The sequence below is a fragment of the Hyaena hyaena genome, unplaced genomic scaffold, assembly GCF_003009895.1.
Source record: "Hyaena hyaena isolate Hyena2069 unplaced genomic scaffold, ASM300989v1 scaffold_158, whole genome shotgun sequence".
Taxonomy (NCBI): Eukaryota; Metazoa; Chordata; class Mammalia; order Carnivora; family Hyaenidae; genus Hyaena; species Hyaena hyaena.
This window is the reverse complement of record NW_024080790.1, coordinates 2,199,611-2,227,056: the sequence shown is the minus strand read 5'-3', so window position 1 is coordinate 2,227,056 and position 27,446 is coordinate 2,199,611. Positions and strand designations below refer to the sequence as shown.

At 41.2% G+C, this 27,446-nt stretch overlaps 1 protein-coding gene across 1 annotated transcript in view; it reads left to right on the top strand.

The window, feature by feature from the left end:
• Positions 1-8,414: 8,414 nt before the first annotated feature.
• ANTXR1 (ANTXR cell adhesion molecule 1) overlaps positions 8,415-27,446 on the top strand; it is a 215,234-nt gene continuing 196,202 nt past the window's right edge. The window contains exon 1 of the mRNA XM_039239602.1: positions 8,415-8,824. Within this exon, the coding sequence (XP_039095533.1) occupies positions 8,673-8,824 (152 nt within the window). The 5' untranslated portion in view covers positions 8,415-8,672. The remainder of the gene's footprint in view (positions 8,825-27,446) is intronic.

Here is a 27,446-nt window from a genome sequence, read left to right as displayed (position 1 = left end):
CCTCTACTACAAAGCTGTCATCATCAAGACAGTATGGTATTGGCACAAAAACAGACACATAGACCAATGGAACAGAATTGAGAACTCAGAAGTGGACCCAAAAGTATACAGCCAACTGATCTTTGACAAAGCAGGAAAGAATATCCAATGGAAAAAAGACAGCCTTTTTAACAGATGGTGTTGGGAGAATTGGACAGCAACATGCAGAAGAATGAAACTAGATCATTTTCTCACACCATGCACAAAAATCAAATCAAAATGGATAAAGGACCTGAACGTGAGACAGGAAACTATCAACACCCTAGAGGAGAAAGCAGGAAACAACCTCCTTGACCTCCACCGCAGCAACTTCTTACTTGACACATCCCCAAAAGCAAGGGAATCAAGAGCAAAAATAAATTTTTGGGACTTCATCAAGATTAAAAGCTTCTGCACATCCAAGGAAACAACCCAGAAAATTAATAGGCAACCAACGGAATGGGAAAAGATAGTTGCAAATGACATATCTATGCTGACATTTTATTGATAGTTGGCTGTGGGTAGAATTCTGGGCTGTAAATCATTGTCTTCAGAAGTTCAAAGGTTCCATTAACTAATGGATTCAGATGTTACTGTTGAGGAATCCAAGGCCGTTCTGATTCCTGTTCCTCTGTGTGTTACCTGATTTTTCCCCTGAGAGTCTTATATCTGTCCTAACTGCCCTGAAATTTAATAATGAGCTTGAAGTAGATCTATTTTTAGCCCCTGTTTCAGAGACTCAGACGGCCCTTTCCAAACAGGAAACTTATGTCCTTCATCCAGGAAATTTTCCTTGTCATGATTTCTTCTTTTCTCACATTTTACAATTCTGTTATTCAGATATTGGAACTCCTGCCTTTGTCTATTATTTAGCTTATGTTTTCTTGTCATCTTCATCTTGTTACTTTTTGTTTGTTTGTTCATTGCTTTTTGGTTTAGAGTTTTTGTTTTTGTTTTTCATTTTTTTATTGTATTTGTTTTCATGTTTGTTGATTTGCTCTACTTCCTGAAAAAAATGTCTTCAAGGTTATTTTTCACTTATTCTGTTGATTTTTTTTCAATTTTACAATTGTGCTTTAATTTGTAAGAGTTCTTCTCTCTCTCTCTCTCTCTCTTTCTCTCTCTGAATGCTCTTTTTTTCCTGGCATCATTTCTACCTAGCTCTTTTCATGAAGGTCACTGAAGAACTCCTTGTTAAATCTTTTTTTCTTAAGTTTATTTATTTATTTTTGAGCAAGAGAGAGCACAAGCAGGGAGCAGGCAGAGACAGAGGGAGAGAGAGCATCCCAAGCACTCCATGTGCTGTCAGCACAGAGCCTGATGCGGGGCTTGATCCCACAAACTGTGAAATCATGAATTGAACGCTTAACTGATTGAGCCACCCAGGTGCTCCCCCTGGCTGTTAAATCTAATGAATAGTTTTCAGATTTTATCTTCTCAGACTCCCTATCCCAACTGAGACTCATGACTATTCCCTTCTAGAAATGTCTTATTTCCCTTCTTAATTCCTCTCTGTGGAGCTCTGTAAGAATGCTGGTATATTCCCCTGGGCTCCATCCTTGACTCTCATTTCTTATCATTCTCTTCAGTAGCCCAGGGTTTTATGCAAAGTTCCACTTATACACTCATAGCTTCAGTCCAGGCATAATCCCTGTGTGTAAGAATCACATATATAAGTGTCTTTCAGATCCTAATTTTCCAATTAAATATGAAACAGGACTATCAATTAAGAGTGAAGGAGGGAATAATGAAAATTTGAGAAAACTTTCTCAGAGGGGAAGGAGGTAACCCAAATAAAGACACATAGTAGGACCAGAATATATCTGAACTATCGTGGTGATGAAAATACCTATTGCTGCTTGAATTTCATGTTAGGAGAACCTAATTTACAGGAAACTATCAAAACGTGGAAGATGTACTCCAAAAATGCTACTATATATGCGTAGAATTTGCCAGATTTGGATGTTTTTCTTTCTTCTTTTTTTTTCTCTTTCCCACAGTCTCTGAATTGACCACATGATTAAGAATAGCATTTTAAGCTGATCTCATTGCTTACTAAATTTGTGATGAACTCCCTCCATACTTCAATTTCATAGTTTCTGTTTTTGAGACACCAAATTATAAAGCTTGCTTATCTACCACTTGATTTCCTTCTGCCTCTGAGAAAATCTGATTTGTAGAGGACAATATTCTGGGAATGGGTTTTATTTCTTCCTTGTTAGCTCTTTGATTTGCAACAATGACATTGGATTTTTCCTCCATTTCAACTCAAGATGATAATTCCTCTATGCTGTAGGGGATTTTAGCCATTTCGTGTGTTTATTGATTGACTTTGCTACGTTCTTTGGCTTAAACTCACACTTTAAGTACCTAAATTTATAATCATGATTAAGATTTCACAGAGGTCAGTCCTCAAACCTTGATGACAAATATGATTGAAAAGAAAACAAACCTGGGTAATAGCACCATCCATGTCTTGAGCTCTACCTATTTTGAAAGGAGACTTCTCTAGATTCAGGAATCAGTCCTGTCCCAGGGGGCATAGAGTCCCTCTCACGGTGAATGACGTAGGACTTCCCCACTGTTACATTGGTCACAGTAAGGGTAAATGCTTTCACATTTGAGGTTCCAGAATGAACCTGCTTCTTAGATATCTACCTTGGACACACATTTAATTGAGCCTGAAAACCTATGCCAGAAAGCTAACCCAGGTCTGACTACCTGTCAAGCAGTTCCCTAAGCAGTCAATGCTCAGAGGCAAACTTATGAGGTGAACACATACCTTGTTACTAGTTACAGCTCAACCCCCAAACCCTTCTTTACCCTGGAGAGCTGCGATGGATTATGACCAGGGACAAGGATCCTGGGGATTCCTCAAGTAGCCCAGGCCTTGGTCTTTTTGCCATGGGCTCCTTCCTGATCATTTTTGGATCTACTTAAGGAAGCAGTATCTCATTACAACAGTAGGAAAAAAACATTTGTCATGTCCTACTTCAGTCACATCCTGGGACAATCCAAAGAGTTACGGTTCAACAGTGCACCTCTGAGGATTCCATTATGTCAAAACTAGTTGTCCTGGGAACCGCCATGGTAGGGCAGAAGGGACATGTTAGTTTCCCGTAGAAGACAGATTAACCACACCCTCTTGTGCATTTGCATCTCCCAAGCAAATTATGCCAGGTCCATGTTTCATCCATCTGTGCATTTTCAGTGTAGGCATAGGGCTCGCCCTATAGTAGATATCCAAAAACTATTTTTAAATGAAGGAATGAGTTAATAAAGAGACATAATAAAGATTCTTTTCTATGGATTGTTAGCTATTAAAAAAAACAGCATCAGAAAAAGTGTCAATTATTATAACACTAAATCTCAAAACCCAGCATCAAAAAAAAAGTGCCACTGACGATAACCATTTTCTCAGACATTTCTTTAGAGTTTAGCTATGTAGCATTCTTGGCTAGCAGAAACAGCATTGCTGCCAATAGATTTTTGATAGCTCCAAAGTATGTTTTCTATTTGTTTTCTGCATGTATCCTAGGAAATCTTCAATTCCCAGTAGTTCTTGGATGAGCCCTAATCTTCACCTTTACATTTCTCAGAGTTGGCAATATGAATGTCCATGGTACAGAAACAGCTTTGTTTCACTGGTGGTAGAAAAATCGAACATCCTGAAAGTGGTTCTTCTAAATTATTCTTCTCATCTCTAGAAGAAATTCACACATTATTTCCCAGAATCTCACAATAACAATGAAAGCCAACATTTATTGTGTGTTTCCTGAGGGCCACACATGACATGCATTATCTCATTGAAACCACACACAACCTAATGAGGTAGGTAACATTTTTAACCCCATTTTGCAACTGGGAAGCTATGTTATGGACAAGTCATGTAACTTATTAGTAATGTCACCTGGTTAGTAATTTGCCCTAAATAGGCTGGTGTGCAATTACAATGTTAATTAGTATGTTTTCCTGACCAGTACTTAAACAATTTATGGGATTTACCATTAATTCTACAATAAATCTAATCAGAGTTGTGTGGTGAGGCCAGAGGGAAAGGCAATTAGTCACTGTAAGACTGTGCGTGTCTCTGAAACCCTTCTATCTATTTCTGACATTGTACAGATACATTTATCTTGAAAAAGCTCCAGTGAAGGGCGCCTGGGTGGCTCAGTCGGTTAGGTGTCCAACTTTGGCTCAGGTCATGATCTCGCGGTTCATGGGTTCGAGCCCTGTGTCGGGCTCTGTGCTGACAGCTAGCTCAGAGCCTGGAGCCTGTTTCAGTCTGTGTCTCCCTCTCTCTCTGACCCTCCCTTGCTCACGCTGTCTCTCTTTCTCAGAAATAAAAAATATTAAAAAAAATTGTTTAAATAAAAAAAGGAAAAAGCTCCATTGGTTATAACTGAGTAAATTTCTTTGCCCCCATTTTCACAGTACTCCTTCCAAATATTCTTATCCATACACGTGTTCACGCACAGTGAGAACCACTAGATTCTCTGGCTTGGGCTGTGGACACACTAGCAAAAGTGTCAAAGGAGTTATGGGCATGGCAGGCCTAGGTAGATTTCTTCTCACATCTTCCACAGTAAACTGGTCTGTGGTCTCTGAGTAAGACTCTGGTCTTGAATATGCTTAAATATGCCAGCGTTGAGCAGAACTAGGTGAAAAAGGACTTAAATTGGTCTTAGGTTTGGCTTTTTGCGAGCCTTGACTTGTCTGATACAACTCCATCTTCCATTGGACATTTGTAAGCTCTGGGCTCGTCAAGACCCTAGACTGTACTGGTCCATTTTATCCCTCCTCTGGGTTCTAGGTTGGATTGGCCTGGCCTCTGATCTAAATGAAATGAACATTTTATTCAGTAAGGTTTTGAGTCTTTATGAGGATCTGGGATGGATTTTTAGGAGATGTTGGCACGAGTTATGGATTATTCTCTTGGTTGAGATGTAAGAATGTATCTTCTGTGTTGTGCTTGGTGTGTTAAGCTTTGAGCTTTGGCTCAACTCTAGCTAGATTGGGCTAAGAGCAGGTTGGTGATTAAACTTCATCCTGGGTTTGGATGTGACTTAGGATAGACTGCAATGGTCTACAGGTTTGCAAAAAGCCTTGGATTTCTGTAAATAGAAGTCCTATGGAGGATGAGCATAAAGGAAATCTCATGGCAATGAAAAGAGACTATTTTTACTAACTGATGTTTTGCTTTAGGAAGTTTTGGGGTGCCACCAAGCCCCAAGGACCAATGAGACCAGCAAGAGCTTGGCAAACATTCGTCCTACTTGGTTGACTCCAAATTTTGTAGAGGCTGTCAGATCTGTCCATATTCTATTCTTATTGTGGACAAATATTTCTAAGGAAAAAAATTCCCAAGATTTCTTGGGTAGTGTGTGTTACCTGGAGCATTTTCCAGAGCTTTTGTCAAGAACACAGACAAATGGGTAAGTGTCCCCTGAGACTCTTGAAGGTTAAATGGCAATGTTATTAAGACAGCAAAATTTGTTTTTGACAGCTTGACAAATGGGGCTCAGTCATATATTGGAGGTGGGGGGCAAGTATGGGACAGCAAGTCGCTGGGGGGCCTGTAAACAGGCAGGTCATTATTAATTAATTTCTACTTCAAATAAGGGAATCTGGAAAATTCAATTACAACAGTAGTGCAGGACTAAACCCTTAAGACGACCAGTCTTGTAAAGCAAACTCTCCACTCTTTTGGAAGGCAGGGAGCTTGAAATTCCTGGTATCCTTAAGTATCCTGGGATCTTTCTTTATGGCATTGAAACATTCAAACATTCACAAGTTACCACTTATCCCACTCTATACTTGAAAGAGAAGTTTCCTTTCCTAATAACCCAGTGCAGTCCAACATCCACAAGCACTACTTCATTGGAATCTCCTTGGTGACATGATGATATACTTCAGATCACTGAGGTTTTCTCAGGGTTTATGCCTTTGACTTCTACAACATGTGACTCTCTTGACTGCTTCTTCCTCTGAGAAACTTTCCTTTGCCTTGGTTTCCAGGTTACCATTCAAACACTTCCACGTACATGGTTAGTTTGCCCTTGCACTTCTCTAACTCCAGAAACTTTTCTCCATAGCCTCAACATCACAGTTTATACAGTTCTTCCACTGACTTGACTTTGAAGGGCAGAGGGGTTGCTTCCAAACTTCATGTATCTATCTCTGTGGACCTTGGGAAAGTCAATCAATCTCCTCCAGAACACGGGAGTCCTTGGAAGGGATTAAGAACCCAGACCCCTCAGTCGAATCATAGCATTGAGAGATCGCTCCAGCAAATAACATTTGCATTAGGGCATTTGATACTTGGATGTCTCTTAGCTGTGACGTTAATCTGGGAAATGCTAGCAGGAAGCCAATGAAGACTCTCCCCCCCAACATTTCCCTACATGCTCTAATTATAAGGCTGCAATACCCCAACAACCGAAGGAAAATGTTGCCAGTGCAAAGAAACCAATAATGTCTCCAGCTGCAGACTTGTTGAGCCATCATATTGCTAGTATACCAAGAGCTTCATTTACCCCTGTTAGTGACTCTGGATATCTTTATTCTACTTTAAAGATATGGAAAAGCAAGAGTCATGCAATTTAGAGTATTTTAATCTTCTCCCAATTATTTTTTCCTGAGAGCAGTGATCCCCAAAGTGTAGGTGTCAATAGGTGTTATTTGGAAAGAACAGTTTCAGGGCTGAGTAAGTCTGGGAAATACAGTTAAACTTCTTTAAAAAAATTATCAAAACTTCAGTGTATAGGTATTTTCTAGTTATCTACTATTGCATAACAAATTACCCCCCAAATTAGAGGCTTAAAATACAAACAAACAATAATTATCTCATAATTTCTGTGGGTCAGGAATCGGGGATTGGCTTAGCTGGGTGCTTGTGGCTTGGGGTCTGTCATAGGACTTCAGTCCAGATGCTGACCGGGGCTGCTGTCATCTGTCAGCCTGACTAGCGCTGGAGGGTCCACTTTCAAGACGAGGTCCTCACATGGCTGGCAACCTGTTGCTGGCTATCAGCAGGGCATCCCAGCTTCTTGCCACATGGACGCCCCCATACAGCTGTTTGAGTGAACTTTTGACATGGCAGTGGGCTCCTCATTCAAGAGAGCTAGAAGGAAACCACAATATCTTTTATGATGTAGCCTCAGAAGTCACACATCATTTCTGCAATACCTTATCAACTACATAAAAGTCAGTGCGGGGAGGGGAGGGTGTGTTTGAATATCAGGAAAGGAAGGACATTGAGGATCGTTTTGGAGGCAGGGCAATGCTTTATGCTTTCTGAATCCCCAAAACTTATCTGACAACAAAAATATTGTTTAACGAAGCATTCCAAGACACGAGGATTCCATGGCACACCTGGTTGGGGGAAACCACCATGGATGGTAAGCATCTTAGAGGATCACAAATGGAGGGGGAAGATGAGTGTGTGGAGAAATAATGCTGGAAAATGGAGCATAAGTGTGCACTGAGGACTCCCCAGGTGGAAGATCTATGAAGCTAAAACTGAGTTCCTGCCTGGATCCTCTCTAAAGAGGATGCCTCACTTCAGAAAGGCTAGCACAAGACTTCCTTGCCAGTCCCGAACTATTTGGAAGGTCTGTACCCTTGTGAGCTGTTTACTCCCTCTGTTCCAAATCGAAGATAGGGTGAAAAAAGTCAAAGTTCACAGGCTGGAAAGAAGAACTTCTCAGAGTCTCTAAAATCTAGAGATGGAGACAATCTAGAGTGCCCGCTGTTCCAGGCCGGGAGCAGCCTTTTCTTTGGAACCGTTTATGCTATTCCCAGTCACATGACTGGACCCCAGCAGTCTCTTTTATGATCTGCACTAATAGTGCAGTAAGGTCACTGGGATGAATTAGATCACAAAGGCCCCGTTCTTCTCTACTTCATTTGCACAATGGCTCCTTTGCAAAGGTCCCGGCCCCGGGGTTGGAGCCAAGGTGCTCGGAGTGAGTAATTTCTCATCAAATGTTTACAGTGACCTTATCAACAGATGCAGGATAGGAAAGGAGAGGACATGGATAAAGGCTAGAGAGTGAGCAAGAAGTAGGAATGGGTAGGAAATAACGGAGAAAGAAAGGGAAGGTGCGTAAGGAATGAGAAAACACGCACAGCCACTCAGGCGAAGGCCGAAGAGCGCTTTCTCCGTCTTCGGCCACAAGGCGGCACCCTTTGAACGTTCTTTCCGCCCCCCAAAAAAGGAGAAAGGGAGGGGAGAAGGGGGCAAGAGGAGGGAGAAAAGGCAAGGCACTCTCCCAACCAAGAACAATTTGAAAACCCACCCCATAATATTTAAAAGCCAGGACAAAGAAGCGTCCCGACGGAGCTGCTTCCATTGCGAAACGTCAGCGCAGCCTCCGGAGCGGTCCGCCGCCGAGTCAGGAGCAGCCCCTTTAAAAACGCCGAGTACAGTATTGGGATTCTTGAAACCTGAAACCTAGAAACAGAATCGAAGCGGAAACCAGAAGGAAAACCTTGAACTCCTCCAGACAATTGCTTCCGGGGAGTTCCAGGAGCGCGAGGGGGAATAAAGGGCCCGCGAGCAGGGCCCCTCGGATGGCGCGTCCCTGAGGGTCCCGACGAGTTCGAGGCGCGTGGGAAGCCGAGGACCGTACCGTCTCCCTGGGCTGCAGGTCATGGCCACCGTGAAGCAGAGAGCCCTCGGCATTGGCTTCAAGTGTCTCTCCTTGGCCACTTTTGTGCTCATCTGCGCCGGGCAAGGGGGACGCAGGGAGGAAGGGGGTCCAGCCTGCTACGGGGGATTTGACCTGTACTTCATTTTGGACAAGTAAGTGCCATGAGTTGTTGCACCCTGGGTTCAGCTGATGATGCCCGCTGCCGGGCTGCGCTTGTTGGCAGCGAGGCTTTGGGACAGGTACGCGTCTCCAGGGACCCAGAGGGACCGCGGGGGGTGGCCGAGGCCCCGAGCTGCGCCTCGGTCCGGGAGCGCGCCTCCTCATCCTTCGCTGCCGCCGGAGCCGGCAGGGGCGTTGCTTGGAGTTCGAGGGGGGAAACCTACTTTCCGCCTAGCTTTCTGTGAACGAGGAGCGTGCGAGGGAGTGTGAGGATGCTGTCGACCTACTATCGTTTCTGTGAATCCTTTCCATTTGCTTTTGAAACCTGGTGAGAAGGGCGTGCTTTGGAGAGGCAGAACTTCCAGGAAAGACTGGAGTGGGCTTTTGAAAGTCAGTCATGTCTTTGAAAACAAACAACAACAACGAAACCCACATTCTGTCCTGCATAATGCATTGCCTTTGTTCCTAATAACACGGTGCACGCTGACTAGGCAATTAGTGAAAATATAAGGCGGGTTTCTCCACCTAGACACTCTTGGGTTTTAGGCTGGGGAATCTTTTGTTGTGGGACCATCACGTGCGTTGTAGGATGTTTAGCAGCACCCTTGGCCTCTCCCAGTAACCCAGTACTTCCCGGCTCCATGTTCCCTCTCTTCTGCCCCCTTTCCCCCAGGTCCCTCATTGGTGACAACCAAAATTGTCGCCAGACAGTGCCAAAAGTCCCTTGTGGGTAAAGTCCCGTCCGCCTGTCTTGGGCTTGGGACCTCCGATGCAGACCGGTTCAAATTCTTGGTAATTTCACTGGTGGGCTCCCTGGGAGGTGCAGGATCCCTGGTTTCCTTAACAAAAAGGATAGTGGGTAGGCTTCAGGTCTGTGTGTGCTCAAGGGGGAGCTGAACTCTGTCCAATTAAATACTTCCCAAATGCCCTTAGATTTGCCAAGCCCACAGTCATTCCAGGAAGCTTAATGCTATCTACTAAAATCCAGCCTCAACAATAAAAAGCCCCTCAGAGAAGATCCATGCTCATTAAAACTATGTGAGCTCTCTGGTGCCAGGAGAGGCGCTTGCTGTTAACAGTGGTGAGGAGATGAATTTCACAGACTGGAAAGTATTTAGGAGTTGGAAAAAGAGTCCCACAAAATAAGCTGGCCAGCTAGACACCAAATGTGCTTTGCAGTTGCCCCTGGAGTTTGATTTTTCCGTAAGGGCTGTTTTGAACTCCAGATTCTTTGGATGGAAAGTGAGATCTCTTTCTTAGAGATTTATGAGAAGGTGGATACTGAAAATATACTCCAGTACTAAGAAATGGAATTTCTTTTGTTACTTCTAGTGGCTGGGGGCAACAGCTCACAAATTCAGAGACTGTGTCTAAAAACAGTCAGAGGTGCCCATCATGGGGCTTCCCCCCCCCCCCCCCCCCCCCCCCCCCCCCCAAAAAAAAAAAAAAAAAAAAAAGCCAGTTCAGAAGGACACACAGGAAGACTTGAAAAGATGGATAGAACCACCACGCCCCTGAATGGATTGACTTCACATTGGAGAGAATCAGTTCTCCCGATTAATTTGAATTGAATTAATCATTTAAACCAAAGTTCTGAAAGAATTTATTTTGGCAGTGAGAGGAATTTAACAAAATGACTCTGAGTTTATCTTAGAGAACAAAAAAACTACTGAAAAGAAGTAAAACAATTTTAGAAAAAGATAATGAAGAAGTACTTATACCTCCAAATATTAAAATGTACTGTAAAGCAAATGATTACAAACAGGATGGTAAAGGCCAAAGAATAGGTATATACGACAGAAAATCTAGAAGGAAATCCAAGAACAGGTGAGCATTTAGTGGAAGTTCAAGTCAGTGGGGAATTAATTTGTTATTTTAAAAAATGATTGTTGGACAAATGGTTGGTAACATGAAGGGAAAAAAAGGTGACATTTTGTTTTATACCACAAACCAAAGTAAATTCCAGAAGGACTGAAAATTTAAATGTTTGCAATGAAAGGATGAAACAATCGGAAAAAAATTTAAATGAATATTACTGTAATCTGAGGTTTAGAGCTTTTACAACAGGAGGATAGAAACAACAATGAAAACTACGAAAATATTAAAATATGTTCAAATTTTCCATTTCTATAAGTGAACATATGTCAGAAATAAAAGATAATAAGAAGCTACCAAAACTTTCACAAAATAAATTATTGCTTAAAGATTGACCTTAATATATAAAAAGCAGTTTTAAAAAGATGATCCCGGGAGAAAATGTAATAATTCACAAAAAAATATATAAAAATCAGTAAACAAACAAAAAATGTCAACTTCACCAGTAATCAAAGAAGTGAAAAAAATCAAACAAAATGTAATTTTGATTAAGTTAGTACAGATTTTTTTTAAATTACAGTATTCAATATTGGCCAACTTGTGGGAGGTAGGCACTGTCATATCTTACTAAGGAAAATACAGATTTGCATGGTCTTTCTAGACTGGAGGTGTCCAGTGGAACTTTCTGTGATGTTCTATACCTGCTCTGGCCAGTATGGTGCCTAGTAGCCATATATAGCTATGGGGCACTTGAAATGTGGCTAGTGTGAACAAGGATGTGAACGTCTTATTTTATTTATTTTTAATCAATCTAAGTTTAAGTAGCACGTCGCTACTGTATTGGATAGTGCAGGCAAGAAGGTAGTTTGGCAACATGTATCAAATGCTTTTTTAAAAAATGGAGTTCTACTTTTCCATGTAACAATTCTATGTTCTAAAGGAAAAATCCAAGATAGTCTCAAGCAAGTGATCTACATGTATGTTCATGGTAGTGCTGTTTATAATAATAAAGCTCAAAATTACCTAAATGTCTAACACCAGTAGATTTATTAAGTAAGGCATGATATAGCAAAGCATCGAATATGCATACTGTGTATGCTTATAAGATATTTTAAGAGAATTATCTAATGCTCATGATGTACTCTTAGGTGAAAATACCATCACCAATATTAAGTACATTAGGAATCTATCTTTGTAAAAAAAAAAAAAAAAAGGCAAACCCACACATGTGTATTTCTTGATTTACCTAATATGTAATAGTATTCCTGTCTGGAGGATAACATTTTTAAATTCTTTTTTTTGTGTGTTTTTCTGAACTTTCAAATTTTTCTACAGTGAGCGTATGTTACTTTTATACTCAACAAAAACAAGTGGCTTTGACTTAAAAAAAATTATTTCAAGTGTGAGGAGGGTCTCTAACCAGTGTGCTGAGCTCCAAGCATATGATGATTATAGAGGCTGCTGCTTCTTTTGTATTTAAACCTGGAGAAATTTTCTAAATGCATCATAGGATGCTCTGCAGTATATTGGGGACCCAAAACTGCTCCAGGAGAGAAATGATGGGGGCTCCTATGCAGGCACCTACCTTTATATTTAGGTGGACTCCTCTGAGTTCTTTTAGTTGTCCAGTGGCTTGAAGAGAATGAATGAAAACTTTGCTAGCGCTGATGGTGTGCACACCTCCAGCTTGCACTCCTGATCCAGGCCAATTTATACGGTCGTTGAACACAGGTGGTGGATGAGTCCAAAGGCAGTGATTGCAAAGAGGCCCCTGGTGGTCCCTAAGGCATGGTCTTCTGTCCTAGAAAGAACCTTCTCAGACAGTGCTGTCCAGCACCCAACCACAGCAGAGCGGGAGGGAAAAGAATGCTGACTCACTTTTTCCTGGGGCATCTAAGATACGTTGGCTGGCTAGACACTGTCTGTAGGCTGGAAGTAAGGAATCCCAGGACACTGAATTCACCGTTCTTCTCCCTCAACTCCTTTTTCACCGGTGAATGGTTCTCTTCTTTTCCATGACATTAAAACTCAGCCCATTCCACCTTTTAGCAGGATGTATCTCTGGCCTGGAGAAAACCCAGAGTATACATTTAATGGAACGTCGTGTTTTCCCAACCAGGAGCAAGACTTCATAATGATAACCTAGACTACCACAGTAACACAATAGGGCATTATTAGCGGCTTTGGCAATGGGGCTGGTGGACTGGGCTTCACAAGGCTTTATACTGATGGAATTTCATGTTCATTTAAACATGCTTTTCTGGTTACAGTCAGGAAAAGTAGATTGCTGGGAATTCAATCAGAGATTTGAGGAGTCAGAGTTGGAAAGCTCTATCCAGAGAAAAACAAGGAGCAACTTAGCTTCCTTTCAGTTTTCCAAGGGTCCTCTAAGATTCATGCATCCTGTTGAGTGGCCCACGGATATAAATGTACCTTTCCTCTCTCCTAGGGCTCCCCTGTTGTGATACTGTACGTTTATGTATCGTATATTTGTCTATTTTATAGAGAATGAATGGTTAGTTACTTAAATGGAAAAAGTGGATTTTCCATCATGAGTCTTGGGAAAGTGCTGGGTATATTCATGAGTGCCCTAAAGACTTCAGATAGGGTCACCTGGGTGGCTCAGTCGATTAAACATCTGACTTCGGCTCAGGTCATGATCTCACAGTTCATGAGTTTGAGCCCTGTGTCAGGCTGTGTGCTATCAGCTCAGAGCCTGGAGCCCGCTTCAGATTCTGTGTGTGTCTCTCTCTCTGCCCTCCCCCACTCTCTTTCTCTCTCTCAAAAAATAATAAAGTAAACATTTTTTAAAATTAAAAAAAAACTTCAAATATAGGATGATGTCGATAGCAGGAGGAGTGGAGGAGACAGTGGGATAGAAGGGACAGTACGCACCAAATAAATTCATTGATAGGACTTTTCAAAGCCACAGCCAATAATATATCCTTACATTTGTAAAGGCTCTCCACAGGCTCAGCATGTCTTCCTTTTCCACTTTTCCCACTAGAGCCCCTGAACTCCTCTTTCTGCTACTTCTTTTCTGTTTGGTACCAATTCTCTTTCTCTTCTGCCCGTACAAGGGGACCCCATTGCCACTCACCCAGAGTTCCACCCTCAGCATCACAATCAGATGATCCCATAGTGGTGGTGATCAGTAGGACCATGTGTTATACTCCAGGGACATGGCAGTTAAACAGATTTTTGTAGCGTTAGACTGGGAACTTCATCACCGGGTATGGTATCATTTTCCTGAGAAAATACCTCTGGGTTCCCAACTACCAACTTACAAAAGAAATCTTTAGAGTCAGAACTGAAGTGTCCTGATTCTTACACATTCTCACTAGTGTCCTTAGTTTACTGATGAGCAAACTGTTAAACCTTTGTTCAACCCACTGGATTAAGTGACCTGCCCGAAGACCTAGGATTAGCTCATGACAGAGCTGGGCTGATGTCTGCTTCTGACTCCCAGCCCCCCTCTCTCCACTCATCGCTGCCCTGTGTACTTGGGTTATAATGAGAAGCACATGGCAGTCCAACTAGAGGAACTGGGTGGATTCCAGGAATGAAAAATCCCTGCATCAGAGTTTCAGTAAATGATGGTACATAAGGCAACCAACATTACTTAATTGAGGAGCTACTGCTCTGCTAAATCAGCTATAGTTGATTGAAAGTTTCAAGGACTCCAGCCCTCTGCAGCCCACAGAGATGAGGGGTTCACTGATGGATAGGACTCTAAGGTACGTTCAGGACATCTGGTTAGGGTGCACTTAAAGGTCCAATAAATTGTTAATTTGTTCAGATTGAATCTGATGGAAAAAGGCAGTTCAACTCTTGCAGATGTGTTGAATGTTTTCTGATGTAGCTTGTTTTCAGGAATACCTTGAAAGATGGCTTTGAGAAATAAAACTGCAAAATTAGCTCTGTTATATAAGGAAGACAAAAAACCTATCATAAGATATCTTGATATCTTAAGATATTATAAGATATCTTGAAAATATGATAATAGTTATAAGAGGCATCATTTAAAGGAAAAAAAAGTTTCTGAGGGGCCAGGAATCAATCTATCCCTCTCTTTTCTCTTTTTCTTCCCTTCCTTTCTTTCTTTCTTTTCCCCTCCTTCCTCCTACCTCCTTCTTTCTTTCTTTCTTTCTTTCTTTCTTTCTTTCTTTCTTTCTTTCTTTCTTTCTTTCTCTCTCTCTCTCTCTCTCTCTTTCTTAATCTTTTTGTAATGAAATGGATTTTATGGTTGGTTTTAAATGTTTTTCCAGTTAGGCTCCAGGTTTGGAGAGGACTTATTAGACTAGGTAATAGTTGGTAGAACTGCCTACAAATTGGAAGATTTGGTATATGGGTTAAAAATAAAAATAAATAAGGTGTAAGTATTTTGTTTTGTATTTCTGTCTGCATCAGCCAAATAATTGCCTCTAGTTTCCTTAGCTCTGGAGACCTGGTAAAACCCAGTGTCAAGCTGAAATAGAATCCAGGAGTGTTGGAGGAAGGCGCCCGTCCTAAGATAACCTGTAATTATCTCCAAGTGCTAAAGGACTCCCGGAGGTCCAGAAACAAACTCTGGGATCCTTAGCAAGGCTTGGCTGTCACATAAATGCAAATGGGATTTGCTCTCTGCTAATTTGGAATGTGTGTCTATTTTTGATGTGTGGCCAAGGGACTGGATTTTGCCTTTCCCAGCGATCACTCAGCAACAAAAGACAAAGTGAGTATTTGGACATTTCCTGACGTGTTTCCCAGACATGCCAGTTTCATACTGAAAAAAAGTAATCAGGTTTCTTCAGTTTGGCTGATTCTTTCATTCATTTGGCATACTTTTTCCATTCCAATCACAAGTGTGTACTCAATTAAAGATATGGGTAACAGTGTCTATTGCAAGCAATGTCCTGTTCTGGAAGCTGCAAGGAATGTAAAAGAATCAGGAAGCAGTTCCAGACTATTTGCTTTTTAGGCAGAAGGATATTAGAAGGACTCTAGGCAGCCAAAGCTAAAAGCTCCTGAGGATCTGGGGTAGGGGGCAAGTAAAGTCCATTTTAGATCAATAACAAAAATGATAAGTAACATTTAATGAGCCCTTGCTACCTGCCAGACACTGTGGTAAGTGCTTTGCTCCTAATACTCCATTTCGTTTATGCAACCACATAAGGTTAGTACAGTCATGATCACTATCTGACACATGAGAAAACTGAGGTTTAGAAAGGTTAGCCAAGGTCACTTTAAGTGGTGAAACTCAGCCTCAGACCCAAGCCGCTCTGACTCACGATCGACGCACAAAGATGAAAAAAATTTAAACATGCAAATGAACGTTGAATCAATCAGGATAGGTTAAGTTACGCTGTGATAACAAACAATTCCCAAAATCTCAGTGACTAAAAGCAACAAAGGTATAAACATTTGTTTATAACCTCTGCCTTCCCTACATGTTGGATGGGGGTCCGCAGGTACTCTGCACAGAGTAATTTTTCTGGGAGCCAAGCTGGTGGAGACGTCTTAACACCAGCTTCCACCATGACAGCTACAAGAGAGGAAAATGCCGGAGGGTCTCTCACTGGTAATGAAATGCTCCAGCAGGAATTGATACACATCCTTCCACTCACAACCCATTGGTCTGAACTAGTTACTTGGCCTCAGCCTATGGAAAGATGGTGAAAAATGTCATCTTCCCATGTCTAAAAGAAGAGGAAAGCCAGATCTGGGTGAGCATGAAAAGCTTCTACTGCAAACCTATAATTATACATGGCTTTGGCCTGCGTAAGCAAGAAAGGAGTAGTCACTGAGAGAGGACAGAGATACATAAGAAGATGGGAAAGGGTTGGTTTATTCATCAACCTGGGATTCCTGTCAGATGCGATAGTTCAAATCTGCCCATGAGGCAGCAACGGCTCCTGCTCTTTTCCTCTCTTCTCCATTCCTCCCATGTCTTAGCGGGTCGGGAGTTAAATTAGCTTAAATGGAAGGCAGAAATGGAGATAGACAAGCTTCCCTGCCACCATTGTATTTCATGAACATCGGAACACTAAATCTCTTTTTCCATAGTTTGTAGGATATGAGGGAGTTCGGGAGGCTGGCAAGGGAGAGCAGCCCTGGGAAGACTGCAGCAGCTGAGCCCGGAGGATGCCCATGTCCTGCAGAGACCGATTCAAAAGTTAAATCAAACACCAAATGTGTTTCTCAGTGAGGTTGCTGTTGACATTGTTGGTAGGACATGTTTTCATTGTGGGGGACTGTTCCTTACTTTGTTAAGTGCCATTAGCCTTCCTGATCACTGTGATAACCAATAAATAAATGCCTCTACTTTTATTTCTGAATGCCTTCCTATGAGCTAGTGCCACCCAGGTCGAGAACCCCCGACTGAAAGACGGTAGGGGGGAGCCAGGCATGGCAATGGTGTTGATTCTTAGCAGCCTGGACTGCATCTGAGCAGAAGGAGCATTTTGTCTGGAAGAAATGGGGGGGTTTCAGTGATAAGGACAAGTGGAGATTGTAGTCCTTGGAAATGAACGTGTTCAGCCAGTATTCTTAACCAAGGGCCAGATCAGCACCTGAGGAGGCCAAGGCAAGCATGTGTAGTTTGGAAAGAATTCCCAGGTAATTCTGATGTGAGTCTCTCCCTCCCACAATAAGTAGTAAGATTGAGCAGGAAGACAAGGAAAGCTGCCCCATAATGATGGCCTTTCTCCTCTATGGTGACGATGTCAGTGAGGCAGCAGGCACCTCAGAACCGGACACCAAGCAGAGTTCTTACTTTAGACAGCAGTAGGGAAGCCCCACCTGACATGGAGAAGGAAGGGCAGAGGTCAGATAGGCCATGCACTGCCCTTTGGCGTTACCAGGCCCCGTCATGTGTGCATACGTACCTAAGCCATGGTATGTGCCAGTACAGTCCTTTGTTCCCTTTCTGGCAAGACCTCACAATGAAATATGGCTCCAGTGCCTCATGAGAATGAACCGAGGCTTAGGCATAAGGGTTAATAAGAGAGTCAACTTTGGAATCAGACATCTCTGGCTTTAAACTCCAGCTTAACCTTTTCACCAAGCTTTGTGACCTCATTGAAAATTACTTAGCCTCTCCGAACCTCAGTCTTCTCACCAATAAAACAGGTATTAAATTTCTGCCTCACAGAAGGGTTGTAAATAGCACTAGATTAAAACCTGTAATGAAGCATTTGGTATGTGAGTACCCAGATGACAGATGGTGATGGTGATGGTGGTGCTGCTGCTGGTGGTCATTACCTTGGGGAAAGAGGATGTGGTTCTCTAACAAAAGGCACCTCCTTAGATTCCAAGCAGGACTGCCTGGTTAGGGGAAGGGATACATCAGTTTAATGCAGACGTTTCATACTGTGCTACACTTCTGGAATTACAAAATGCCCAAGAGGTCACCGGTTCTCAAGGATTTCAGTTTAGTAGAAGAGACAAAGGGCTAGGGCAACAGAGTTGGAAATCATTTTGGTTGAGATGTGAGAGGCCTAGGAGGCTTCATAGAGGAGGTAGCTTTGGATCTGAAACTTGAACATTGAGCAGCATTTTGCCAGGTAACCAAGTAAAGAAGAAGACATTGCTGGCAAAGGGGTAACATACAGAATAGCAGAGTGACACCTCCCTTGTGATGTAAGCATGACAGGGAGAGTGACAGGGAGAGAATCTAAGAAGAGTGGATTTTTTCATGTCAGCAATAGGTTATGGGATTAAAGTTTTCTGGAGACAAAGTGTCAAGCTTTTTTCTATATCCCACCTATTCTTGTAGAAGGAATGAGGAGGAGAATAAATGAAATTGAGAGCTTCTTTGTAGTGGAGAGCAACAGGACCTGATGAATATGGGATGTGGAAGAGGAAAGAGTTGAGAGAGTAAGGAGTAGGTTTCAGAAGGAAAGGGTTTGGTGTGGACGTGTTGAGTCTGAACATGTAGGATATTTGGGTGGAGATGCTGAGCAGGCAGTTGGATTTATACCTTGGGACTGAGAATAAAGATTTCAGTACTGTTAGCCCAAGGGTAGTAGTAAAAAAATGTGGATATGAATAATAAGTAATACCGAGATAATATCAAGATAATCTCAGGATTTTTTAAATGTCAAGAAGAGGTGGAGTTTATTGACAGAGATGGCCAGAGTTCAACCTTAGAGGAATTGCCAGCAGGAATATCTGTGCCAACGAAGAAACTCCACTAAATAATACCATGAAGAAGTTTCTAGAACAGTCAGAAGAGAACCAGTGAAGAATTGTACCACTGAGGCAAGGAGAGAGAGAATTCCAGTGGAAGAATAATCCAGCTTACCCCTTTATATCATCTTTTCCTCTATTTCTTATCTTGGTGAATGACATCACCATAAACTCCAGGCACTTACACCAAGGACCTGGGAGTAATCCTCTTTCTCATACTGCAAGGCTGGACAGCACCTGCTCTGACATCTGTCTTGTGATCATCCCACATGGCCCCATTCTCTGCCCCCTTGGTGCCTTAGCTCAGGCCTTTCCCTTTTCTCAACCAGTCCACTGAAATGTTCCCTAAATTGGTCTCTTTACCTACTCTCTCCCTCCCCCCCCTCCCCCAACCATGTATTCTTGACAGTGGCACCAAATTAATCTTTTTAGAACACAGATCTAATCTTGAATCATCTTCCACACCCTTTAGCCTTTAAACATTTATCTACAACTTTTTTAGAATAAAATTTGAACTCTGTAGCAAGGTATTCAAGAGCCTTATTGCCCAGGCCACTCTGTTTCCCTAGCCTCATCTCTTACCACACCCTACACCCTTGTAATTTCCAACAAAACTGTAGTCTCTGGTTCCCTGAACTAATCCATGCACTTTCTTGCTTTTAGCTATGCCCTTTATCACCACTCCCGTCTTTACACAGGTGAAACCTTCGCACCCTTATGAGATGATCATTAGTACTTGCCCCCCCCATCACTTGTTGTGGGCTCCCTGTAGTATAAATAAAGAAGAACAATCACCTCTCTACAGTACATCTTCATTCAAAACCCTTTCCTTGTTCAGAATGTCTCAATTCCATAACAACTCATATTGCATGATAAGCAGCAGAATGGTTGATTATCAAAAGATAGAGAGGAATAACCCTTAGTGTTTGTTCTCTGGGGACTCATTCAGTGGCCTTCTCTTCTTTGCCTCAAACCCTGATGCTCAACCATGTATAGCTCCAGTTAATAAATACCTGTAGGAACCACCTGAAACAGAGCTTTCCCAGACCTTGGTGGCAAAGGATTATGATCAGAATCATAGTCATTCTGACATCATTTCTCACATGCAAGATAATGCAAATGCCAAGTTTACGGAAATCACATAGCCGATTTAAAAAATGAAGTATCCTAATTGTAACTATACACGTCAAAATAATAAAAGGAAACTCAGGATGCCATTGGACAGCCATAATCTAACCACTAAGCAATAAATCATGGCCCAGGACATTACTGGCTTATGCTTCTTGTACCTGCACAATTATTAATGGCTTCTTATTTTACTTTTGGAAATTTCTGTTTGGATTTTAAAATATATGCCCATCCTGATTATTAAATGTCATAAAAGACAATATCAAAGAAACAAAAGGGGAGATGATTAAAGGCCAAACTGATGAAGCTCCTTGTACGCTTTACTCCATTAAAATGGTCAACCAATTCAGCACTCCTGGTTGCCGTCAAGTGCACCAATTTTAAGCCTTTCCTGGTATACCCACTGCCACATTCCCATAAGAGTTTGTGGAGATTTTCTAGTACTTCTCACTATGTTAACACCTAGCAGTATAAATTGTAATTGTGCATTTCCTGACCCTTCCATGGGGAGGCAGTGTTGCATAGGTGTTAAGAGCCCAGGTTTAAACACCAGAAAGGAGACTGTGAACATCATGTTTAGACTAAGAGCGTGGACTCCAGAGCCAGACCACCTGAGTTCAAGTTCCAACTCTACCACTTAACTAACTGGGTGTCCTTGAGCAAGCTACTTAACCTCTTTGTGAACTCAGTTTCCTCATGTGTAAAAAGGGAGATAATATTACATGGGGTGGTTGTGTCTAGAGCAGAATTCTATGAGCATGTAGAAAGTGCTCATGAAGTGCTAGCTTCTGTTACTAAGTGACAATGCGTGTACAGCGCTCACCACAATACCTGCTGCTTAGTAAGTACTTAATAGACATCAGGTTTTGGAATTATTAATCTTTATAGGTTCAAAGGACCTAGTAGGCATTCAAAAATCTATTTGTTGAAACAATAAGTAGTGTGTGTTGTATTTATCCATATTATAAATACATCCAGCAAGATGAGAACTGAGAAAGGCCATATACTTTAGCAGAAGTAAAGCATTGGCGACTTTTGGAAGTGTGCTTTCAGGGCATCATAAATGCTGGAACTAAAATTTAAGGAGCTGAGGGTCTTAGTGGGAGATAAGAAAGTTTGTTTAGGACTTCTGAAAAGGAAGCTGAACATACACAGCTTCACCCTCACCACACCACGCCCTCACTATCATCTACAGCTGTCCAATCCCCTAAAAGAGAAAGTCTTAAGGAGGCATCTGGGGGAAGCCTGCATCAGGTCCGAAGATTAAAGACAGTGACACTGACATGCAGCACACTTAGAAGAAATTCCACCAGAAATAAAGCAGATGGACTGAGTTTGAAGGATGTTAGCCACGCTCTACTTTCAACTCTGCGGCCAAGTTGTAGAAAACATGGAGAGGAAGATTTGGGAGGAGCTCCAAGAACAATCCCAAATCTAGAAGTGAGTTTGAAGTAAAGAGTGGGACATAAAAGTGATGGGAACCATCTGCATAGGGCCCTTCTGCATTGTGCAGAAGCCACTGCACTGGATAAGGGAGGGGCAGTTAAGCCCCAAGAGAGAGCCCATGAGCCCCAGGCATCTTCTTGACCATGGTTCTGTCCAGCTTCGCTGAGTCCTCCCCATAGATCCTGGATCTCAAGGGAAATGGCAGAGTTCTGTCTTTGATTCTGTGGATACAGTAGGGATCAGGAAAGATGTCAGGTACAGTAAAATATGGACCTGAAGTGGACACCAGGCCCAAACCCCCTACCAACGGCAAGCTGGAATGGATGTAACCATGTCCAAAGAAAAACACGCAAACCTTGTGAGGATGAAATTCATCTGTGGCAAATGATGAGGGTCTATTCCATTCCCTGTTCTCCTCTAAGTGATGGGACAATATCATAAGCTTACTTTAGCCACCAAAAGCAATTCTCTTCTTCTGGATTAAGATCTTAGAGACGTTTATGAGTGTGAAATGAGGCAAAACAAAGCACCACAAGAAACTATGTGGGAAGCAAATACCAGACCCAGCTACACCTTCCCACATTCAAGGATAACAATAAGGCCTATAAAATTTCAGCAACCTATAAAGGGGATTAAACAAAATCCCCAAGGTGGAAGAAGAACATATTTCTACACAAGGAATTTTCAAAACAAAAGAGGACAGTGTTCGCACCATATGTTTTATAATTTCCGTGACATTAAATAAGATAAGAAATCTATGCAATCAATAAAATATGAAATGAGGAGAGAAGGAACCTAGAACAGTTAACAAAATACAGAATAATAGAGAAAGATGTAAAGTCACCTTAGAAGCAGTAAAGAGTGAAACCGACAATGCAGAAAATGAAACAAATTTATGAAGCTGGTTTGAGAAATTCTCCAAATTTGAATAGGAAAATGAGTTAGATAAAGTGATAAGAGAGAAGGTAAGATATATTGAATGATGAAAATAGATATCCAGTATACCAGATAATTTCAGTTGCTAAAGTATAGGCTAGAAGAAACATTCAAAGACTGAATAGAAATTTCCTGATTTAAGAAAAACCTGAAGGGGGTTGCCTGGATGGCTCAGTCGGTTAAGCGTTTGACTTCGGCTCAGGTTGATCTCACGGTTTGTGGGTTTGAGCCCCACATCGGGCTTTGTGCTGACAGCTAGCTCAGAGCCTGGAGTCTGCTTCAGATTCTGTATCTCCCTCTCTCTCTGACCCTCCCCTGCTCACACTTTCTCTCTCTCTCTCTCTCTCAGAAATAAAACATTAAAAAATAAATAAATAAAAACCTGAAAATGAAGATTGAATAGGCTTATCAAGTAGCAATCAAATTTAGCTAATTAAAAGAGATGAATAGTTAGGCATTTCCATGTGATTATTTTTAATTTCAAAGACAAAAGAAGAATTTTATGAGTGATAAAGACACAGGTCACCTACAAAAGTTCTGACACATTAAATGGTGGAGAACTTTGATGGATAAATTTATGACCTGAAATGTTATATTTAGCAAAGATGTCACTTATATGAGAAGAAAAAAGGAAAACAGTTTTAAATATATATGGATTTTTCTAAAGAGGGGAGTAGGGATAGTTTTCAAGACTTTACCAAAAAAGGGAATCAAGATTAAAGAAAACTTTAAATATAATAGTTATACAAAAGAAATGGCAATGACCATGGAAGCCATTTAAGCAAATACATATCTAATTAGTATCGTCAGTAAATTTTCAGATAATAATGCATCAACAAACAAGAGCAGCCTGTCACAAAAAAGGACAAGCTGAAAATGAGCTTTTGGAGAGGAAGTATGCTATTTCTGACTATTCAAATCCACCATACTGAATATTACAGGAAGTAAATTCAGTTCATCAGAAGACATTTTAAGCTTTTCCCAGACTCAAGCACAAAGAATACAGAGTCGAAAATGATGAGACAGGAGATAGGTGCTACAAAGGCTAGGAACAGGCTATATAAACACACACACACATATATACACAGTAAAAAATATATATACAAAAACTATACAAAATATATTCACTATAAAAATTCTAGCAAGAGAAAAGAGCACATTCAGAAGACTTAACCAAATACTCAAACTAATTAACTTTTTTAAAAGGACCTGCAACATACACAACCTTAGATAAATTTTTAAAATATAAGATTAAATAGAAATGTCTACATTCCTCCAAAAAGGAAAAACAAATAGGTTTACCTTTCCACTGCAAAAAAAGCCAGACTCAGACAGACATTAGATTTTTTTCTTTTAGTCTACAATATTAAATGCTCCAAAAAAAAAAAAAAACCAACCCTCAATAATTATAGCGTTCTGAGTGAAATGTGATATTTAAATTCCATAACTAGGCTTTCAAAATTCAAAATGTATGCCGTCCACATACCCTTACTGAAAAAAATTGCTAGAAAATATTGACATCGAAATGGAGAGTATATTGGAAATATAGAACAAGAAAAAGATGCAGTATGAAAGAAACAGAGGTAATTGGCCCTGGAGAAGTTAATATGAGGTTATACAGATACATAAAACTTAAAGAATAGATGCTCAAAAGAGGAAGTGAAAAATGGAAATTTTCTACTCAAGATAGAAAAAAAATTACTCCTACCAACATTCATATACAAAAACCCCCAAACCAAACCAAACAAAAAAAACAAAAAAGCAAAAATGTAGTTTACTTTCAGCTCCCAAAACCCCCTTCTTCCTCCCAGGTCCACCAGCTGGGTAGTAGGAGATACGGAAATCCCTAAATTTTGAACCAAAGTGATTTAATAAGAGTCCAATGTGATTTTAGAAAATTCAGTTAGGCAAAATGCTCGATGTTTCCAATTTTGCCCTCCTCCAGTAGAATCTGGACATTTGAGAGGGACTAATTTGCCTTTGTGAGTGGGTCCTTTGGTTTTTGGACCAGTGGAGTTTTGTGGAATGTTCTAGGAAAGTTCATCTGCAAGGAACAGAAAATTTCAGGATTACACTTTTCCAGAAAACAGAAAAAGATAGAGTCTCCCAGTGTATTTTAGGAAGCTCGCAGATATCTGATATCAATATCTCCTAAAGAGAACATGTTCATATGCAAAACTTCTGACCAAACTGAATAAAACTTTAAATTCAAACAAGTATCATCAAAATAAAACTAACAGTGTAGTAGAAGAAGTAATATACCAAGGCCAAGTAACATTTATCCTAGAAATGCAAGGGTGCTTCAATGTTTAGGAAATGTATTAAGATAACTCTCTATTCTTGACTGCCAAAGATGAAAACCAAATCATTTTCTCAGTGGAACCTGAAAAGATACCTCTCGGAATACTTAAGTGTTCAAAGGACATAGAGGGTATGAATAATAATTAATGAGGCTGTTTTAATACATATATTTTGAACCCTATACCCCACAGAGAATAAACTTTCCTTTCAAATACCCATGAAATATTTATTAAGTCACAAAGAATGCCTCCATATATATATCCCAAGGCACAATTTTTCCAGTCCACATTCTCAGCAATAAATAACAGGAAATGAGTAGCGAAAGTACACTAAAACTTCAGCTACCAGGAAAAATGTACAGATTTTTATGATGAGGAAAACTAAAAGAAAGTCACTGTCTAGGACAGAGATTGGCAAACTATGGCCTGCAGATTGCTTTTGTAAATAAAATTGTAGTATCACCACACTTTTTAAATTTATGTACTATCAGTGACGGCTTTCAATGGCTGCTTTTATACTACAACAGCAGATTTGAGTAGTTGCTGTGGGGACCACATAGCCTCGCAAGCCTGAAGTATTTACTGCCTGGGCCTCTACAGAGAGTTTGCTGACCCCTGGGCTAAGAAAACATTTGCACCCCAGTAGAAAATGGGCAAAGGATATTGATGGCAGGGTCAGCCTCACGGGCTCACAGGACCGGTGCAGTCACCCAGGAGCCTGCACTTACAAAGGTCTGGCGCTTGGCTTAATGCTCTGCTGTCACCATCTTGAAATTTTTAATAATTTTTGAACAGGAGGCTAACCTTTTCATTTTGTGCTGATTTCTGCAAATTATGTAGTTGGTCCTTGATTTTTAAAGGACTCCTGGGTGACTCAGTGGGTTAAGTTAAGTGTTGGACTTCGACTTAGGTCATGATCTCCTAGACTGTGGGTTTGAGCCCTGTGTCAGGCTCTGTGCTGACAGCTCGGAACCTGGAGCCTGCTTCGGATTCCGTGACTCTCTTTCTCTGTGCCCCTTCCCCACTCGCACTGTCTCTCTCTCTCAAAAATAAACATTAAAAAAAAAAGAGAAAAGAACGCTAATTGATACTCAATGTTTTAAAAACAAAAAGTGAACAATAAATATGAAAAAAAGTCTGTGGCAAATCTGTAAGTCCATCCAAATAAAAATTGCAGTGAAGATCCATTTTCATCTATAAAACTTACAGATATTTCAGAAAGAGGTAATCCCAGGTGTCGGTGATAGATAAGAAAACGAGCACTTCAGGTCTTACCGCAGGGACTTTAATAATCATGATCTCAGGAAGGGAGTTAGAGCGGCTACCATGTCCTTTGTGCTCACTGCGTTCCAGGCAAGATACTTAGCACCTTAAGATCATTAGGTTTAATTCTTAAAACAATCCTTATGAGATAGATACTATTATCCCCATGGTATAAAGGAGGAAGCTGAAGCGTAAGAAAGCAAAACATCTCGTTCAAATGTCGTACTAGAAAGTGGAAGAATAGGAGTTTGAATTCACATCAGGAGTTTGAACTTACATGGGCACTCACCAAGTCGGTGCTTGTAACTGCTGATCTGAACAGCCTCAAGAGTAAATTGTTCCACATTTCTGTATAAAGAAATGCAGTAATTCCAAATATATGAATCCCAGGGTAGAAAAAAACCCATTTTCACTATACTTGGATATATAGAAAATAATTTAAAGCTGCTTTTTTAATCCACGAAATACCCTCCTGCTGGGTGCAGGTGTGGTGACGAGAGGAGACAACTTTTTTTCCAAACTAGAAATCTTAGCCCAGTGCAAGAATTAAAAGTCAGTAAATCAAGTTTGAGGTTTTGTCCATCCCTGCCCTCCACTTCTCTCACTCACATGCCTTGTTGTGTCCTCATGGCATGCACACAAAGGGGGCCTCTGACTTCCCTGGCAGCCACACTGCTGTCCTTGTCTGGTCATGGTCACCTAGTGGTCACCCACAGACCACATTGGTGGCTTTGCCTGGTAACCTGGGGGGGGGGTGTCTCACCTATCACGTCTTGGTGTTCATTTTAATGGGGAGATACCTTTTGGACAGCTAACCAGTTTCTGTTTTCCTAACAACTATAGTTTTGTGTAAATTTGCACCAAACATAGGAAAAGTTGATATCAGATAATATTTTAGATTTTTCCTGGTGTGTGTGTGTGTGTGTGCTGGAAAAGGCAAATTAACTGAAGTGAAGGGAGTACATTTTTTTGCTATAATATCCTTTTGTTCTGATTCACAAGAGAAAATACAGTTTACATCTATCTATCTACCCATCTATCATATTACATATAATTGACCAAAAGTTTCACACAGAATTACTTTCTATTACAGCATGCAGTAGATCCTAATATTTCTGTTCCATTCTGTTTCAATTTGTTTTTAATGCTGGCAACATCCCACCAAAACGATTTCCCAAATCACTAATAGGTTGCATTCTGCAGCTTGAAAGTCATTGTTTTTACAGCCATCAGTCAGATTGACTAAAGGGAAAATTCCTCACAAGTCAGTAGGGTGGGGCTGGGCGTCCTGGGCTGGGGTCTCCACAACACAGACAGGAGCCCCCAAACTCAAAGTGCAGTGCTCTTGGTTTGGGTCTGGACTGGTATCTGAAGAAGTTGGAATAAAGGCAAGAGTCAAGGTCAAGCTTTTTAAGCCTGGGGTAGGCTTGGCCATGACCCCCGTCAGTAAAAGGAGGATAAGGCCTGGGCTGGGTTTCGGGCTCCAGCCAATTTGAGTGCATTGTGAGGTTAGGAGGAATGAGGAAAGCCAAGGGAGAAGCTGGGGAGCCAGAGGGAG